The sequence below is a fragment of the Alligator mississippiensis genome, chromosome 1 (assembly GCF_030867095.1).
Source record: "Alligator mississippiensis isolate rAllMis1 chromosome 1, rAllMis1, whole genome shotgun sequence".
Classification (NCBI taxonomy): Eukaryota; Metazoa; Chordata; order Crocodylia; family Alligatoridae; genus Alligator; species Alligator mississippiensis.
Genome location: NC_081824.1, coordinates 44224123 through 44243499, shown reverse-complemented (window position 1 = coordinate 44243499; position 19377 = coordinate 44224123). Strand labels below are relative to the sequence as shown.

Below are 19377 nucleotides of genomic sequence, written 5' to 3'. Positions count from 1 at the left end.
GTATCATCCAAGAAAAAAACTCAAAGCTCAGGTACATCAAATAGAAAAAAGAAAGCTAAAAAGAATAGTTGTCCTAATAAAAAGTCATGAAACCTTGTGGCAAAATGTATTTACCTGCCACATCTCTAACAAAATGGAGACACTTAAATTCAAATAAATGAATTTCTAAATATGTTCTAGATTTAATGCTGCCCACATAATAATAAATTCAAACATATTATCCATATCAAGTAAATATAAATTACCATACATTTAATCAAAAGAGGAAAATCTGAACTCATATTACACCCACGACTTATACATTATATACATGTTAATATATGTATGTTATGTATGGATAGATCTTTAGTTTTTTTCTGTTTTAATTAAATGTATGGGAATTACTATTTTCTTGGTGTATATTGTTTGTATATATGATGTGGATATTGAGAAGTTTAGCTAATGTATTTAAAATGTATTTTTCATAGACATATTGCATATAGTTCTTTATGAAATGTATAAAATACTCTTAATTTTTTGAAAAATATTATGTATATATGTAGATTTGCATTTCAGACAGAACAATATCCTAATAATGTACACCCACAAATTTTAATGTTTTGTTTTCAGAAAAAATGTGGGATTTGCTTCTTTTTTATAACCTAACTGATATAAGAATATTTATTTCAAACAGTAAATGGGCTTATGAAATTTCATATACAGAATGATATACTAGTATGTTAGAGACAGTGTACAATTTGTAATATTCTTAGCTATGTATTTCCTTGCTGCTAAGTGTATGGATTTTTCAAGGAATGCAAAAGACAATCATAATATTTCTTGGTAATCTTAGCTGGTTCCTTAAATGAAGGAAATAAAGTGCATTCAAAAGATATAGTCATCAGGATTTTGTTTCCTTTATTAGCATTCATAAAAAACAAAGTAATTTCTTGGTTTAAAATGAATATTTTTAAATATATTTAAAATACAATTTAATATTCTTATACTTAAAAATTACCATTAAAAGGAGCTGTTTCTAGTAGGATTCTATAGGGATCTGTTCTTGGTACAGTGTTAGTCAACATCTTTATCAGTGATTTGTAGGAAAATATAAAACCATTGCTGGTAAAGTTAGCAGATGATGCAATTATTGTGGAGTGAGAAATAATGTTAGGAACTGTTCAGTTATACTAAAAGATCTGGACTATCTGATAACCTGAAGGAAAAGATTTAGAAAACTAAATGCAAAGCTATATAGCATTGAAAACTATATACCCTTGAAAACAGTGAATCTAAAAAAGGCCTAGATTACATATTTTTTACTTGCAAGGCCGTGTTGAAAGAAGTGAATGCATTCTTGGATGTATAAAAATAGCAATGTCAGGTGGGTTTAAGAAGGAGGCATTATCTTTGTATAGAGTGTTGGTGACACAATTACAGAACTAGCTGAGAAATTTCAAAAGGGTTTAGAAGAGATGATTTGAAATCTGGAAAATATCCTTATATTAGAAGTTTAAGAGGATCAGTCAACCTAGTTTGCCAACCAGACATAAATTAAGTGACATACTTGAACTTTGCAAGTATTTGCCCAGACATAAAGGATGCGTCCAGACAAGTGAGCACATGCCTGTTGTGGTGCCTCAAAGCAGTTTGAGATGCCACAGGAGGCATGCTACGAATGAAAAAAAAAATGTTCTCTGCACTGAATATTATGAGCATGGGCTCTAAATTTGATACCAAGAAATCCCAGTATCAAAAAAACAAACAAACCCCACACTGAAAAAAAGTGGTGCAAGGCACACTCCAGAGGCAACCAGAGGCTGGGTCCTCCAAGGAGAAGCTCTGGCACCCAGCCAGAATATCTCTATGGCTGTTCCATGCCCCTGCTGCTCCCAGCACCACACACAGGGCCTGCCTACCCTCGGACTGAGCTGGGTCCTGCCTCCATTTGCCCTGCATGCAATTGAGCCTGGTTGGACCCATGCAAGCAGGACCTGGCCCAGCTCAAGGGTGAGTGGCTTCTGCAAATGGTGCCAGGACCCCAGGTGACAGTAAAACCCAGCACAATTCTGCCTGAGAGCATGCACCCTGCGCCATGTGCAGCCACCAGGGATCCCTGCTATTGCAGGGGGGGGGGGGGCTGTATGCTGTGTGGAGGGGCTGTGCAGGGGGGACAGACAGGGTTCCCACCCCCCAAAGCAGCCCCCCCCCCCCTTCCTTCACAGTCCCCCCACACCTACAAACTCTCCCACAACTCACCCACAAACCCCACAACCCCAAACCACCCCACAAAACTCCACCCACAAACCCCAGACCCACAAACCCCACACCACCCCAAACCCCTGAACAAGGCCCACTAATCTCACCCCCACAAATGCTACACCTACCCCTACACCCACCCACAACCCCCACAAACCCCATATCCATCCTCTACACTTCTTCCCCCTGAAATCCCACATCCCTCCCACATATCTCACACCCCACATGCCCAGTCACCAGATAGGATGGGACAGGACCTGCTGGTGGGAGCCATGGCTGCAGGGGCAACTGCCACACCGCACCCCTGCCCCATGCCCACATCAGTGCTGGGACATGTGGCCTGAGCCTGAGGGGCCTCCTGGTCCTGGGAACTACTTCAGGCATTTCATGGGCTGGGGGGAGGGGTAGAGGTGGAAGCAAGGGTGTGAGAGAGAGGTGGGGATCAGTGATGGAGGATAGCTCCAGGTAGGAGAGGCCACCAGAGCTGGGTTTAGAGCCTCCCTATCCCCTAGTCCAGTCTGTGCAGGGGGAGGCCAGTTTGAAAGGGAAGGGGCTTGCCCAGCCCAGCCGCTGAGCCACAGTTGAGGGCTTCCCAGGAACAGCATGGGGATCTTTGGGGCCTGGGCACAGGTGCAGGGAGCAGAGCAACAAGGGCTGCCACTGCTTAGAGCCACAAAGCAGCGGGTGAGACACCTGAAGCTGGATTCATATCCTGGTGCTGGGAGGGAGCTAGTGGGGACAGGCAGGGGCTGCAGGTCAGGAGTGAGGGGCACTGGTGGGGCTGTGGGTTGGGAGTGAGGGGCAAGGACAGGGGCAGAGAACCATCATATCAGTGCAGCCCGTTGCCCCACATCATGGTGAGCAAAGGGGTTAGGGGCAGCTCTGATGTTTCTATGACAAGAAAAGCCAAAAGTGAATGCCAAAGGGTATAAATAGTTTGATTATGATAAGGGAGGCACTGGTAGGCTTCCAAATTGCTTTAAACTTGTAAATATCTCAATAAAACATTGCCCAACTGATTTCTCTCTATATAGTGGCATTTCATTTTAATTTCAGAAGAATGTGGATTTTGGCTATTCTAATGAGAGAATTTGGGTTTCTTATCAGATAATTTGCCATTTTTAAACAGGGAATACCAGGATCTTTACTAGTGAGGCAAGGGGCAGGACCTGGGAAGAGGAGCCTGCCCAGGGCCAGCATTGGGGACCCAGCTGGAGGGCAGATGAGTTGGCTGACTTCCTGGTCATTTGAGGCCAGGAGGGCATGCGTTGACAGTTGAAAGTGGGCCACTGCAAGGAGCACATATTCTGAGCAATAGCTGCCCAGATGACAAAGCGGGGACATCAGAAGACATAACAACAGTGCCACCCAAAGGCCAACTGTGCAGCCATGGCTCAGTGGCACCTGGCCCAGAGTTGCAGGCAGATCTGTTACAGTGCCCGTACCACAGCCCAGGTGGCCGTGCTGTCCCCATCTGGATATGGTAGGCGTGCAGCGATGAGGCCATAGGTCCAAGGGGCCAGATGCTGTCACAGGTAGCCGCAGGCCAGAGACAGGCACCAGTCCCCATTACCGGACTGCTGCAGTGGGTAGAGGGTGCTATAACAGCCAGCTAGGTCTCTTTGTAAGTAGAAGAGAAGATATTTGATGATAAAGGTTCTATAGTCTTGTAGATAAAGTCAGAATAAGATCTAGATTTTTACTAAGTGATCTTGGCATTCTGATGGTACTTGCAGGATGTTGCTCTAAATCCATTTTAAGGAGTGTGATGGGGCGTAATGAAGAAGGCGGTACCTTGGGCATGTAGGGTCCAAGCCGTTTAGGACTTATAGCTTGTAGAATGTTATAGCATGAATAGAACATATATACTTGATGCAGAAATTAGTGGGTAAAATTCTATAGTACAGGAAGTCAAACTAGATGATCCTAATAGTTCCTTCTGGCCTTAAAACCTAAGAATATAGGCTCTCACTCATGACTTTCCCACTGTGATGTAATAATGCTTAAATAGTATCTATGTCATAGACATAAATGTGATATTCCAGGCAGGGTGCTAATTATAGATTATTTATGCATTATAAATCTTGTAGCCTGCTTTCAGGAAATGTTACAGTTCATTAAGGTGTCTGCTGTATGTCAACTACTATATGCCTTATTATCTCTCATAACTACATTGAAAGAAAAAACATATAAAATGGGTATTGAAAGATCAAGAATTTTTTTTTTCACTTCTCATTTTGGGTGACCTGCAGTTATCCAGCTCTAGCTTAAGGAATAAAAGGAAGTGAAGATGCCACATGCATCTTTCTATATCTTTCTGTATCCATTTTGAGCTTTCACATAATACAGAATCCATAAATTTCAGTTGTGTTGCACAAATATTTGGGTGATTTCTTTAACTAATAGACTATAAGCTATATGTCCATTTGTGCCCGCCTCCGCTCAAGAAGGCGCTCTCGGGCAACTCTTGCACGGGCGGCTAACCGGATCTGCCCCGGTCTCGCTGGAAGGTCCCCTGAGTGTGCCCCGGGAGTCGGTGGTAGATCCCCGAAACTCGCTGATCGAGGTCTGGCTGGGCCTACAGCAGGGGGGGTTCCCCTTCTCTACGGCCTCCAGTGCCAAAGCGCCCCTGGGCAGGTTCTCACGGGGCTCTGACCTCCCCTACACCCCAGCCAATGCCACCTTTGGTCGCAGAATTTCTGTTCCTCGTCCCTGGCCTGAGGACCACATGTCCTGAGCCCTCTAGCCCCTGCGGGCTTCTTCGCCGACGTTCTCGCCAGCATCCCCGTCAGCTCTCCCCAGAGTCCCTGCCGGCTCTTCCCTGGTTACTTCACCAGAGTCCCTGCCGGCTGGCTCTTCCTCGGTTCCTCCTCCGGAGTCCCTGCCGGCTCTTCCTCGGTTAGCTTACCAGTGGTTCCGGCTGGCCCTCTCTTCGGTTTCTTCCTCAGCGCCTCTGCCAGCTCTAGCATCAATTTAACTGCCTCTATCCCCGCGGCTGTGGCTCTCTCCAGCTCCGCTGCTCCCGGCACTGCTACAGCCTACTCTGCCCGCGGCAGAGGCCCCGTGCGGGTGCCCGGCTCTGGCCTCGGGCTTCCCTCCGGGCCCTGCGTCCTTCTGCAGCACGCCCCCTCTGCCTTCGGGGCCGCGTTTTATTTCTGCCGAGCGGCGCCTCTCTCTGACGTCACTCCGCTCCAGCTGTATAAAAGCGCGCTAACGAGCCACGCGGGTGGTTCCCCGGCCTGCACACCAGTACTATCCTCGCCTCCTGTGGAGCATAAGCGAGCATTCCCTCTGGCTCCGGGCCGGGGCTTCCCTCTAGCCCCGTTGTCCCTGGGACACCATTTATTTCCCTTTCTCTCTACAGAAAGTGATCACAATATAACTACTGTAGCTGTTTGAACTGAAGTATGATGTGATGCTCAATGGGGGAAAACAATTTCTTTTCTAAAAGTCTTATAATTTATGCAAATTTTCCCCTAGGTTCTGCATATATATAAATTTATTGTTCCTAGAAAATCTGACATCATCTACAGTTTTTTTTCACAGAGGATAGAATGTTCTGTTAAAAGTTTCCTAATAGTAGTACTAAATGCAGCTACTGAATAGAGGCATTGAAAAAGTTAGCAGGTTCTAATCTGATCTTCCCTCTTTCCCACAGTGGGCAATGGTATCCAGAATCACTCTTTTTTTAATTTTTTTTTAACTCTTTCCTCTTATTCTTTATTTTGGCAAGAAATGCACTTCTGTCCCCTTCAGTGACATCTAAACTTTTCTAGTTGGGGAAACCACATAGGGAGCTTATACTCATGTAATAATCCATATATGACAAGCCTGGAATGTGCAATGAAACACAATTGCACCCTAAAACATCCTCAGATATATGTGATTTAATTCCAATGTGGTTTAATTCCAATATAGAAATAAAGATAAATGGGAATATTAATATACTGGGTGAAAATGTTATTTTCTACAACAACTTTTAAAGGAGCATAAGAGAATGCAAATAGGAGTTCTATATCTAGGACTGGTTGAGGAAGCAAGACATTATAAGATCATATTCTAATAGCAATCAAATCACATTTTTATATATATATATATATATATATATATATATATATATATATATATATATATTTGTAATTCTATGTATACTAGAAGACTGTTCGTGCCTATCAGACATTCACTATGCAAAGCTAAGTGTATTTTACTTAATTTAATAGTAATCTATGAAAAATCTCTCCTATATAGGAGCCATTTAATGTATCAGGACATTGAAAGGATTTCAAGTTATAAAGAAACTGAGTTTTAAAAAGAGGTGGCATATATATGTTTAGAAGGAAATAACAAAAGCTTGTTGCTAAAAGTGGTGGAGCTATTTCCAATTTATATGAAAACAAGAAAATAAAACCAAATGGCCACTTACTTGAGGCAGATGTACATAAGCCCCCCACTCAGTAAAACAGCTGAGAAAATTTTCTTTCTTTTTCAGTGTTCCCCTTGCTTTTCAGTGTTCTATTAATTTCAAAGCAGAGCTGAGCAGTCATTATATTATGTTGCAGTGCATATTATTTGTTAAAAACAGCAATAATGATAATATTTTACTGGAAAAAAATGTAGAAACAACACAGGCTGTGAACCTGCAGTCTTTGTGCAGTCTTTTTCTTGTTTGTCTTGAACTCATAATCAAAGAGAATTATATTAGTAACGTTGCAAAAGTCATGTGTGTGTGTGTGTGTGTGTGTGTGTGTGTGTGTGTACACTGAGAATAAAGGCAGTCTTCTCATGTCTTCTCAGGTATCAATTGATGGAAACATCTATGCAACTAATTTTATTTCTCTTCTCTCTACTTTCATGAGGATAGATTCTCTCCTCCCTTTTATCAGCCAACCAAGAAAATCATCTAATCTCCCAGCACAAAGTGCCAAAAGATGTCACTTTTATGATTGATTTCTTTTCAAAAGATGGAAATATTATAGGTGTGGGAGGTATGAAGAGGGGATCTGTAAAACTGGATTGCTTCAAAGAGCACTGGAATCTCTGTTTGGGGGTGGAGGGGGCTTGTGTTTCAGATACTTTGTTGGGAGTATAGCATCATGTGAATTAAGCCCTCTTTGGGTGTACTGATTCACTGAAAACTATAGGAGACAGAGTATCCAGAAAAAAGTAGCAGGGAAATGTTTTGCTTAGAAACAATAACCTTTCAAGTAAAAAGTTTGAAAAGATTGTGGGAGAAACATTTTATAACTACAGGTGCCTGAATATTAGCTCTTCAGTTTATCTATCTATCTATCTATAGATAGATACTAGGGTTGGGTACATTTTTTTGTAATTAATTTGCTGAAAATTAGTTTTGGATAAACTAAATTATCTCTCAATTTAGATCACATTTAGCAAATTATTTTCACTGAAAGATAATGAAAAAAATAGAAAAACAAAAACATTTAATTTCAACGTTTTTAGACTAAACATTTTGATGTTTAAATGGTTTAGCTGTTTAAGTATAATTTTTTTAAAGAGGGAGGGTAAAGAAAAAAATCAGTAAAATAATATAAATAATTTCTAACATCCTAGCAAAATTAAACTTGATCATTTTGTGTACTGTGTTGTATAACTCCATTGTAGATTGAATTAGATTTTCCATTTGAGTGATATTCATGACAGTTATAGAAGCAAAACAAGACCTATGCACTACATACATTTTTAAATAGTTTGCAGTGATTTTCTATACAGTGAAAGAATTTTTATTTCTATATGCCACATGCCTAAAAGAGCTACTCAGTTCCTCTAAAAATGGTGGCTATACTTCATGTTGAGTATTGTAATAAAACACTGTCCTTTCTAGGCTCCTGAGCAAAAATGTTTTTAGCTCACCAGTACCTTTACCTGAGACTCTTCTTTCTATTCAAACTCCTAATTTCAGTCTGTGCAGCTAGTGCCATACCATGGGTCAGTCACTGATGAAATGCTGTTTCTGCTTATGCTTGTACTACTATTGGAACAGAATGGAGAGGAGGATATTCAAGGTGGTGGAGTGAATTTCAGTGGTATTTTCTGACCCATGGAAATGAATGGTGGGCTCAGGGAAGCTCTTTCGAAGTAAGATAGATTTGCCTATTGTATATGCAATCATTACCATTTCACTGGTTATACATAGGAGTTTGTAGCACAGAAAAAAATAATAGAATTATGGAATTAAATCATTATGCAGCCCCGGGATGACCACAAATGGTTCCAAAACTACTGTGCAAGGAAGGAGACCTTCATAGAGAAGAGTGAAGAGGTTGATCCAACCATCCAGTTCTCTTATTAACATATCCATAATCCTTTTACTCTCTGAAAATCTTATGTGGCTTGCTGAGAACACTTCAAGCCTTAAGAGCCATTCAATCATCATTAGAAGCCCTACCACAGATCTGTACACATCTATCCTATCACAGATTTGTACACATCTATGAATAATCAGTTAGCTATTGGCCCAAACTTTATTTATGCTGTGGTAATGGAAATGTGTAACACACTTAACAGTGTATTTTACCTGTGCCTGGTAGAGATAACCACAATATCTTTTATAATAACAGTTCATTCAAAAGAATAAGTTTTCTGAATTCTACAAGGGGCATAAGTGACACTCATGTGCCCATGTACTTTACATTTTGTTTAATTTGCCTATGGAATAATTCACCACCATGGTTTAATTCACCATTGTTCTGACTTCCCATCAGTGCTTCCCCTTACCATGTCTGATGATCAACTCTTGGATAATTTACCATTAGTCCATCTTGGTGTGGCAAATCAGCCAGTTTACTGTATTGCCTTCCATATGTCCCACACAATAACACTACTCCATCATTATTCAGATTATGGTTGCCCAGGGAGGGAGGCTCATGATCACCGGTCTGGAAAGTACAGCAAAGGTGCATGATGACATAGTATCAACATGATTTGACATTTGCCTGTTTAGACTGTCAGGGATGCCATTTCCTCCAAAAGTCATCAATAAGGTGTCTTTAACAACTGTTATTTTAGGAGATCCTGGGAAGCCCGCTATCCCCAAATTAGGACAAATATTGCTTATTTTGTTTGACAGGACCCTGAAATTAGGAGAATAGCTCTCACTTCTCAAGAGAATCACTTTATTGGAAAATTAACATATGTTTAACTTTGATTCAGATGATGTAATAATGGGAATGCAAAAACATATATCTGGGAGAGTGGGTGGAGGCTGGATCTCAGGATCTGTGGACCCCAGAAGTTCTTGTTAATTGTTCAGTTCCTCAGATCCTTCATTCACCAAAATCATCAAGTTTACAACCACAGATTTACAATGATTGAAGATGCATATCTATCTATATTTGATTCAATAAATCAAAATGTCTTTGTTTCACTGAAAGTTTTAGAACTGAACTGAACTAGTTCTCTTTTGTCAATTAGTTGAAATGTATGCTTTTTATGGAAGTTACATTTCTGGAATGGAGTTACACTTCTCCTTTCTTTACCATGACAGAATGTTAAATGCCAGCACCGTTTTCTTAATTTAGTTATTGTCATTATTGACAAGGCTGTTTTGTTTTTACAACCTGTCAAAAACATTTAAAACAAATACATCTACAAAGGCTAAATTACACTTAATACATTTAATTGCATTAATGAATCCTGCTAACATGTATATGCCATGATATAGTATGTTAGGATTATTTAAGGCCTTCTTTTATAATGTATTTTTTCAGGCCTTGTACACTTTTTAAGCTGATCTAGTCCAACTGAACAAGTTAATTACTTTCTTTCCTTTGTAAGATGTGTCTGTGAAGGTTAATTTTGTGGTCACTCAGATACAAGCCTCTGCAGCCTTCTGCTTTAGCCACACTTAAAGAAGTTATAGAAGTTAGGGAGCTAAAAGGGACCTCTCAAGATCATCAGGTCTAGCCCCCCTGCTCTTAAGCAGGAAACAAAAGACTGTGGGGGTCAGATGACCCCAGCAATGTGTGTGTCCAGTCACCTTTTGAAGATCTCCAGGGTAGGTGACTGTACCACCTCTGTGGGAGAGTTTGTTCCAGACTCTATAAACTCAAGCCATAAAGTTTTTCCTTATGTCCAATCTGAAGCCATCTTCTAGCAGTTTATGTGCATTATTCCTTGTCTTCCCCTGGGGTACCTTGGTGAACAGATATAAGTAACTAGTGCCTTCTGATTCTGGGGGGGCACCCGCAGAAGCCACTGACCCTGTCAGGGTGGGCATCAGCCCTACCAACACCATCAGTGTCAGCCATCGTTTGGGCACCGGCCCCATTGGGGGGGCACGTGTACCCCCGTGCACTGCCTACCAGTTGCTTATGTGAACAGATGCTTTCCCAGCCCGTGATATTCACCCCTTAAGTACTTATAGGCTACTATCAAGTCCCCTCTAAGTCTTCTCTTTTCCAGGCTGAACAGTACCATGTCCTTCAGCCTCTCCTCATGTCCTCTGCTGGCTAGGGCATTGCATTGCTAACTCATGTTCATTCTGTTGTTGATCATGACCCCCAAGTCTCTTTCAGTTGTGGTGCTAGCTAGTGTAGCACCGCTAAACCTGTAAATGTGTTGAGGATTATTTCTCCCCAGATGGATCCCTTTACATTTCCATGTTAAACATCATTAGGTTTTGATCTCCCCACATTACAAGCCTGTCCAGGTCAGCCTGTATTCCTAGCCTATCCTTCAGTGTGACTACACTCCCCCATAACTTGGTGTCGTCAGCGAATTTTGCTAGTATGCTTCATAGATTTCATAGATTTCATAGACATTAGGGCTGGAAGGGACCTCAGAAGATCATCGAGTCCAGCCCCCTGCCCGAAGGCAGGAAGTCAGCTGGGGTCATAGGATCCCAGCAACATAAGCATCCATTTGTTTCTTGAAGGTGTTCAATGTAGGTGCTTGAACCACCTCCGATGGCAGGCTATTTCAGGCCTTGGGGGCTCAGACAGTAAAGAAATTCTTCGTTATGCCCAGCCTGAAATGGTCTTGCAGTAGTTTATAACCATTCAACCTCGTCATCCCTTGGGGCGCTCTGGTGAAGAAACGTTCCCCCAGATACTGGTGGTCACCCCTGATAAACTTATAGGTGGCCAACAGATCACCCCTGAGCCTGCTCTTTTCCAGGCTAATGAGCCCCATAGCTCTCAGCCTGTTGTCGTAAGGTCTGTTTTCCTGACCTCTGATCATGCGCGTGGCTCTTCTCTGGACTCTCTCAAGCTTCTCCACATTCTTTTTGAATTGTGGGGCCCAAAACTGGACGCAGTACTCCAGCTGCGGCCTCACTAAGGCTGAGTACAAGGGGAGAATGACGTCCTGGGATTTGCTTGAGAAGCATCTATGGATGCAAGCCAGCGTTTTGGTCACTTTACTAGCTGCAGCATTGCATTGAAGGCTCATGTTCATCTTTTGGTCAATGATGACCCCCCAAGTCTCTTTCTTCCATAGTGCTAGCCAGTGTAGCACTGCCAAGCATATAAGGATGCTGCAGGTTTTTCCTCCCAAGGTGGAGAACCTTGCATTTTTTGGTGTTAAACACCATCAGGTTCTCATCCACCCATTTGCTGAGCCTGTCCAGGTCAGCCTAGATCACCCTCTTGTCTTCAGATGTGGATGCTTTGCCCCAAAGTTTGGTGTCATCGGCGAATTCGGCCAGTCCACTTCTGACTCCAATGTCCACATCATTAATGAAGACGTTGAACAATATGGGTCCAAGGACAGAGCCTTGAGGGAGCCCCACTGGTCACAGGGCACTATGATGATTATCTTCAGTCAATTGCCACCCTCTGGGTCTGACCATGGAGCCAATTTCCCAGCCAGCCGATGGTGGTGGACCCAAGCCCACAATTGGCCAGTTTCACCAAGAGATGATCATGGGATACCAGATCAAAGGCTTTTTTTGAAGTCAACATATATGACATCAATCTCTTCTCCCTTGTCCAGGTGATAGGTCACCTGGTCATAAAAGGAAATGAGATTGATCAAACAAGACCTACCTGCAACAAACCCGTGCTGGCTATTCCTCAGGATGTTGGTGTTGGCCAGTCCATTAAGGATGGCCTCTTTAATAAACTTTTCTAAGACCTTCCCCAAGATAGAGGTCAGGCTGATGGGCCTATAGTTTGCTGGATCCACTTTCCTCCCTTTCTTGAAGATAGGCACCACATTGGCCTTCTTCCAGTCTTCGGGCACTACACCAGAGTGCCAGGAGTTCTCAAAGAGCTTTTCACACCCTTATTGAAATCCTTGACTTCTGTAGCTTAACCCAGAATTTTTGTGATTTAATTAGGTGTGTAGGTTTTAGTCGTGTTGGTCTAAGGACATAGGCAGACAAGTTTCTTTGGATAAATCCAATATCATATTGTTTCCTATATCTTCCAACTACCTTAATGTTGGTAGTTACAACATGGAAATTTGTCCCACATGTGCCTTCATCATAACCATAATCATCATTATTTACTCATCCCTTGTGGCTCCAGCCCATTGTTTTTTTTTATTTTCTAGACTGCTCCAAGGCCTATTCCCAAATTGATACTCATGGTATGATCCCAAGATATGTCTACTACCGCATTTAGGAGGATGGCTTGATCCTACCAACCTACAATTAAACCATTTTCTTTAATAAAGGCTTGTTGCCTCAGGAAAGCCAAATTAAAAATAAAGAAAAGAAAAAAATATTTTGTCTGAAACACCCCCAGAAAATACCCCACAATTCATAAAATGATTAATGCTTTAACAAGTTGTTAAAATTATTATTATTACTTTAGTGTAAAGCCACAAATAGTTTTAGAAAAAAATATAACCAAAATGTAGCTTAAAGAGTTCTGCTCCTGAAACTATATCAGTAGCGGGAACACAGCAATCATTCAAGATGTCTAATGCTCCATGAACCATTAGAGACAGGAAACACTGTGAAAAGAGCAGACTAGATTTTCTGAAGCAAACAGTTTATGCTTTGCCTAAATCTAGAGGGCAAGGGAACATTTAAAATGGATTAAAGCCACCTTTGCAGTGACTTAAAGCCTGGCAGAATCTGTCAGGTACCCTTGAATAGTTTTAGCAGTTGCAAATGAGGCAAATGCAGGGGCTGGCAACCCTGCTTTATCCAGGTTCATGCATTACTTTAAATTATTAATTATTAAATCAATAGCAAGACTGTATAAAGAGGGATAAGGCAAACTGCTGTGTTTATTGATTACATGAATTAGACATAGAGTTTCAGACACACCACTCATAGACACACAGAGACCATCATGCACATCATTACACACAGGCACACACAAACACAAAACAACCATTTAATTTAGACATTATAGTGACCAGCAGCAGTTATTCAATAATAGCACTGGGTGGCTGGCTCAGGCCTTATTGAGAGAAGATGCAGATAGCAGGCAAGGTGGTTATTATGAGAGATATCCTGGAGAGAGCAACTTGGAGTGGGGTGAAAAAAGGAACAGTGTGAACAGATGCACCTGTGCTCTGAAGAAACAGCAGTTGAGCATGAGACTCACCCAACTTAGCATTTCAAAGCCTTCTTTTATAGGGATTGGCATCCTTTTTTTCAGTGCTTTGTGGCTTTTCCACCCCAGCTTCTGTTTTTGCAGTTGTTCTTCATTCATCTTCAGCTTATCTCAGCCCAAGGTCAGTTTAGTCATAAAAGGTGGTATCTCAGCTTTGGAGTGTCCTTGCTGCCCACCTGGTAGGATGTATGCCTTCCTCCTCCTCATAGTTCCATAGTTTCATAGTAGCTAGGGTCAGGAGGGACCTGAACAGATCATCTAGCCTGACCCCCTGCCACAGGCAGGAATGAATGCTGGGTTCACAAGACCCTAGACAGGTGATCATCTAACCTCTTTTTGAATTTGCCCAAAGGAACCATTTTCCTAGGAAGTTGGTTCCAGATTCTGGCCACCCTAACTGTAAAATATTGTCTTCTGATCTCTAACCTAAATCTATTGTCCATCAATTTATTACTATTGTTCCTCATCACCCCAGGTGGTGCTGAGGAGAATAGGGCTTTTCCTATTTGCTGATGATCTCCCCTGATGAGTTTGTAGGCAGCCACCAGGTCTTCCCTCAGCCTCTTCTTGCTGACCCTGAGTAGGTTCAGGTCCCTCAGTCTCTCCCCATAGGGCCTGTCCTGCTTCCCTAATGCGTGGCCCTCCTCTGAACTCTCTCCCAGCTGGCCACATCCTTTCTAAAGTGTGGTGCCCAGTACTGGACGCAGTACTCCAATTGTGGCATGAGCAATGTCACATAGAGGGGGAGTATCAACTCTTTGGACCGGCTTGAGATGCACCTTTGGATGCATGGCAAGGTATGGCTGGCCTTGCTGGCTGCAGTCTGGCATTGGCGGATCATGTTCATCTTGGAGTTAATAATGACTCCAAGATCCCTTTCCGCCTCTGTGCTTTCAAGGGGGGAACTCCCCAGCCTGTATGTATGCTGTGGATTCCTTCTCCCAAGGTGCAGCACCCTGCATTTGTCTACGTTGAACCCCATCCTATTCTCATCTGCCCACTTTTGTAGTCTGTCTAAATCTAGTTGCAGCCTCTCTCTCCCTTCAAGTGTGTCTACCTCACCCCACATCTTGGTGTCATCAGCAAACTTGGACAATGTGCTTTAAACCCTCTCATCCAAGTCACTGATGAAGATGTTAAACAGTGCAGGCCCGAGGACTGAGCCCTGGGGTACCCCATTGCTCACATCTTGCCAGGTTGAGTACGACCCATCCACCACTACTCTCTGGGTGCACCCCATCAGCCAATTTTTTACCCATCCAGCTGTGTAGGCATGAATGCCACAGTCACCTAATTTTTTATGAGAATGGGGCAAGAGACAATGTCAAAGGCCTTCTTAAAGTCTAGAAAGACTACGTCCATGGTGGCACCATCATCCAAGGACTTAGTTACTTGGTCATTAAAGGCAATCAGGTCGGTCAGGCAGGAACTGCCTTTGATGAACCCATGCTGATTGCCCCTGAGCATGATCTCCCCTACTGGCCCCCCGCAGATGTGCTTCTTGATGATTCTCTCCAAGATCTTCCCGAGCACCGAGGTGAGGCTTATGGGCCTATAGTTACTTGGGTCCTCCTTCCTCCCGTTCTTAAAAATTGGGACCACATTAGCTAGTTTCCCAATCCTTCAGCACTTGACCAGATGACCATGAATGCTCATACAGCTGGGCAAAGGGTTCCGTGATGACCCCTGCCAGTTCCCTCAACACCCGTGGGTGGAGGGCATCTGGACCTGCAGATTTAAAAACTTCCAGCCCTTCCAGAAGATCTCTAACTACATCTGTGCTGACCAAAGGCCTGAGAGCTATCCCTGAGATTGTCTCTACCTCTGGTAGGTGGGATGTCCTGGTCCCTGTTCAAGAAAACAGAGGCAACGAAACTGTTAAAAATATCAGCTTTTTCATCTAGTATAGCGACAAGATTACCGTTTGCGTCTTGCAGAGGCCCTACATTGCCTGGTGCCCTCTTCTTGCTCCCAATGTACTTGAAAAAGGACTTTTTGCTGTCCTTAATCCTGGATGCTAGCCTGAGTTCCATCTCTGCCTTGGCCTTCCTAATAGCCCTCCTAGACTCCCGGGCAGAGGTGGAGTACTCCTCCTTGGTGATAGCTCTTCCTTTCCACTGGTTGTATGGCACTCTTTTAGTCCTGAGGCATTCCTGAATGCCCTTGCTGAGCCAAGGGGGTTTCTGAGCACTCTTACCCAGCTTGCTTCTCAGGGACTGTTACCCTTTGGCCCTGGAGGATTGTTCCCTTAAGGTACAACCACCCCTCATGGACTCCCATCTCCTCTACCTTCTGGGCCCTCAGTGCCTCCCCAATTAATCTCCAAAGCTCATTGAAGTTGGTCCTTCTGAAGTCAAGGGCTTTAGTCTTCCTGTAAGCCCTTGACACCCTGCATTGGATAGTGAATTCCAGCAGGTGATGATCGCTATTGCCCAGGTAGTCAAAGACCTGCAATCCCCTCACCAGGTCATCCCCAGTGGCCAGGACCAGGTCCAGCAAGGCAATCCCCCTAGTGGGGCTGTGCACCTCCTGGATAAGGTGAAGGTCCTGTAATACAGCCAGGAACCTATGTGAGCAGTCAGACCTGGCTGTCTGCTCCTCTCAGCAAATGTCTGCGTAGTTTAGGTCACCCATTACAATAACATTCCTTGACCTAACCACCTCCATAAGCTGACCAGAGAAGTCCTGGTCCAGCTCTTCCCCCTGGTTGGGTGGTCTGTAGTAGACACCCCCTTTCACCATGCCCCCCTTGTATTTTGACCCACAGTGTCTCCACCCGACCCTCATAGATTTCATAGATTTCATAGACAAGTTCTGTTTCCTGACCTCTGATTGTGCACATGGCTTTCCTCTGGACTCTCTCAGGCTTCTCCACATCCTTTTTGACTTGTGGGGCCCAAAACTGGACGCAGTACTCCAGCTGCTCCTCTAACCTGAAGCTAATCCTTGATGTTGTGAGGTGCTCTTTGACATAGAGTGTGACCCCCACCCCCACCTTTCCTCTCTGTCTTGTCACTTCTATATAGGGTGTATCCCCAAATGCTCACTGCCCAGTCATGGTGGGGTCCCACCAGGTTTCTGTGGGCCCTACTAAGTCTGGATTCTTACTCGCAATCAGGAGGCACAGTTCCTCCTGCTTGTTCCCCATACTATGAGCATTAGTGTAGAGGCACTTGAGGTCCCTTGAGGGTGCACACGCCTCCCCCCAACTCACAGGACACTTGAGGCCCCCTACTCCCAGGACATTGTTGCTTACCTGGGCATCCCTTTTTCTTGTCACCCTGCATGCTGGAGAAGCAGCCTCTCCACTCAGAGAGGCCCCTTCCCCCAGCAAAGCTAGTTTAATGCCCACCATTATCTCCTTTGCACCCTAGGCCTCAAAGGGATTCTTTAGCCACCCATTAATTAGTTTACTGACTGGTAACTTACATTTGGCACCTTGTTCCTTGCATAAACAGTTAAATCTTTTTCTCCTGTCTCTATGCCATTCTCTCACCATTCACCGTTTCACATACACTCATTCAAAAAGGGCATACAGAGTTCATTCGCTTATGTCAAGCAAAAGAATACAAAATGGAGTGTTCAAGCTACTTACAGGACAAGACTAACATGGTTACATTTCACTACTATTACACTCTATGTTAACATCAGCTACATCAGTTCAGTTCCTGCTACACATGACTTCCATCAGTGGGGGCCAACATTTTTGGCAGGGATGCACCCTCCCTGAGTGCCACTCTAATCCCTTTCCCTTACTCAGTCTGGTGTTCACCTTTTCGCTCCCAGCACCATACTCCCTGACCAAGTTGCTGCTCTGCTTTCTGCTTCCTACCCTGTGCTTCCCTCCTGATTTCCTGATCTGCTTTCCACTGCCTGCCCTGTCTATCACTGTCCTGCCTGTCCTCTCTCCAGTCTGACACATGCCCCACACAGAGGCTGCACATGCCACAAGTTGACCACCTGTGACCTACATGTTGAGTGGCATGTGAAAAAATGTAGAAGAACCACACAAGGGATTACCCTTAACAAACCCACAAACTCTCCTAATAGCATAACACTTATAATCCATTAATTTCCCTCATTTTATTTGTCCCACCAACACCAAACCTACAGAATAGGTTTGACTTAGGAAGGACATGTACATAAAATTTGGCTGGAGGGTGTGGTATTAAATCTCAGGATATCCAAGGACACTGGAAAGAGTGAATGTGTAGATGTAGTGTGCAGAGATATATGGAAAACTTCTTTCTTTGATACATGTGTACACAGCACAAAATAAAATGTACCCAACAAAGGCTAAATATTTACCTTGTTGATACTTGATACTCCTGGCTACCTATTTAAGCATTTCCCCACTTCAGCCCATAATAATTGATTTTTGGTACATAAGATGATACCTCCTTAAATATTAGTCACCTTTAAATAATGTCAGCTTCATGTCCAAGCTACAAAATTGCCCCAGAATGTCATTATGCAAGTATATGCTAATTTATGCCTATGTCGATCTTAATTGCACTTGTCAAAAAAGAATAATCAACTCACAAACTGCAATTTAAAGTATCATTAAACATGGTGGAGAACTAAGATAAATAAAATGTTTTTGACATTTGTGCTTATAGTCAGTGCTAAAGCTATTTTTGGAATTTTGTACCAGTTCTAGTCAGGGTTCAGTTTCAGAATTTTTTTAAATTCCTACATAAAATAAAACGGGAAAAGACTACGTTTAATGAATAATAACTTCATTTCAGAACAGTTGTACAAAAGCAATATTTTGAACAGATTCTGAGGGGTTTTAAGCAATATAATCTGAAATACATCAGGAGTAAATTATTTCTTAGGAATAAATCCTCTTATCACTGAGAGACAACCAACCAAGGAAAATTGTTCTCTTGAAGACCTAGATTAATTTGTCCTGCAGAGCTACTAAAATGTTGGGGCATTTTGCTATAAGTATTTAAGCAGTAAATATATTCCTCCTTTTAATTTGTCGTTTATTTTCTTTTCAGCTCCTTGTGGCTATAATGTAACCTCTCAGAATGGTACAGTTTATTCCCCAGGATTTCCAGATGAATATCCAAATTCAAAGGACTGTACCTGGCTTATTTCTGTGCCTCAGGGTCATGGAATTTATATCAACTTCACCTTACTCCAAACTGAACCAGTGAATGACTATATAGCAGTTTGGTATGTGACCTTTTAACACAAATGATTGGTTTCTGTTTGATTTAACTTTGACTCTATGTCTATTCCTATGAATTGGTATTGTTATATACAGAGCAATATCAGTTACAGAGAAATAGCATGATTAAGAGTAAATTTAACAAGAGATAGAATATAGGTCAACAGTAAATGCATAGAACAAGTTCAACATAACTAATTTTATTGACATAATCTTATCTATAAGACTTTCTTTTTAAAAATTATCTATATACTTAAGCCCAGTTAGCAAAAGCTTGTATATGAACTCCAATTTGAATTGTAGAAAGTTAGAAAAAACAAAGGTTCTATTAAGCAGCAGTGTTTTGCTTAGAATAGGTTGAGAAATGCCACCCAGCTTACTGTATCTTTAAATGGTGGTATTTTCTATGTGAGGCAGTTCTGGTAAAACAGA

General features: G+C 42.7%; 1 protein-coding gene across 1 annotated transcript in view; it reads left to right on the top strand.

The window, feature by feature from the left end:
• Window positions 1–19377, top strand: part of CSMD1 (CUB and Sushi multiple domains 1) — a 2292800-nt gene that overhangs the window by 2058084 nt on the left and 215339 nt on the right. The window contains exon 43 of the mRNA XM_019488443.2: window positions 18773–18950. Coding sequence (XP_019343988.2) covers window positions 18773–18950 — 178 coding nt within the window. The remainder of the gene's footprint in view (window positions 1–18772; window positions 18951–19377) is intronic.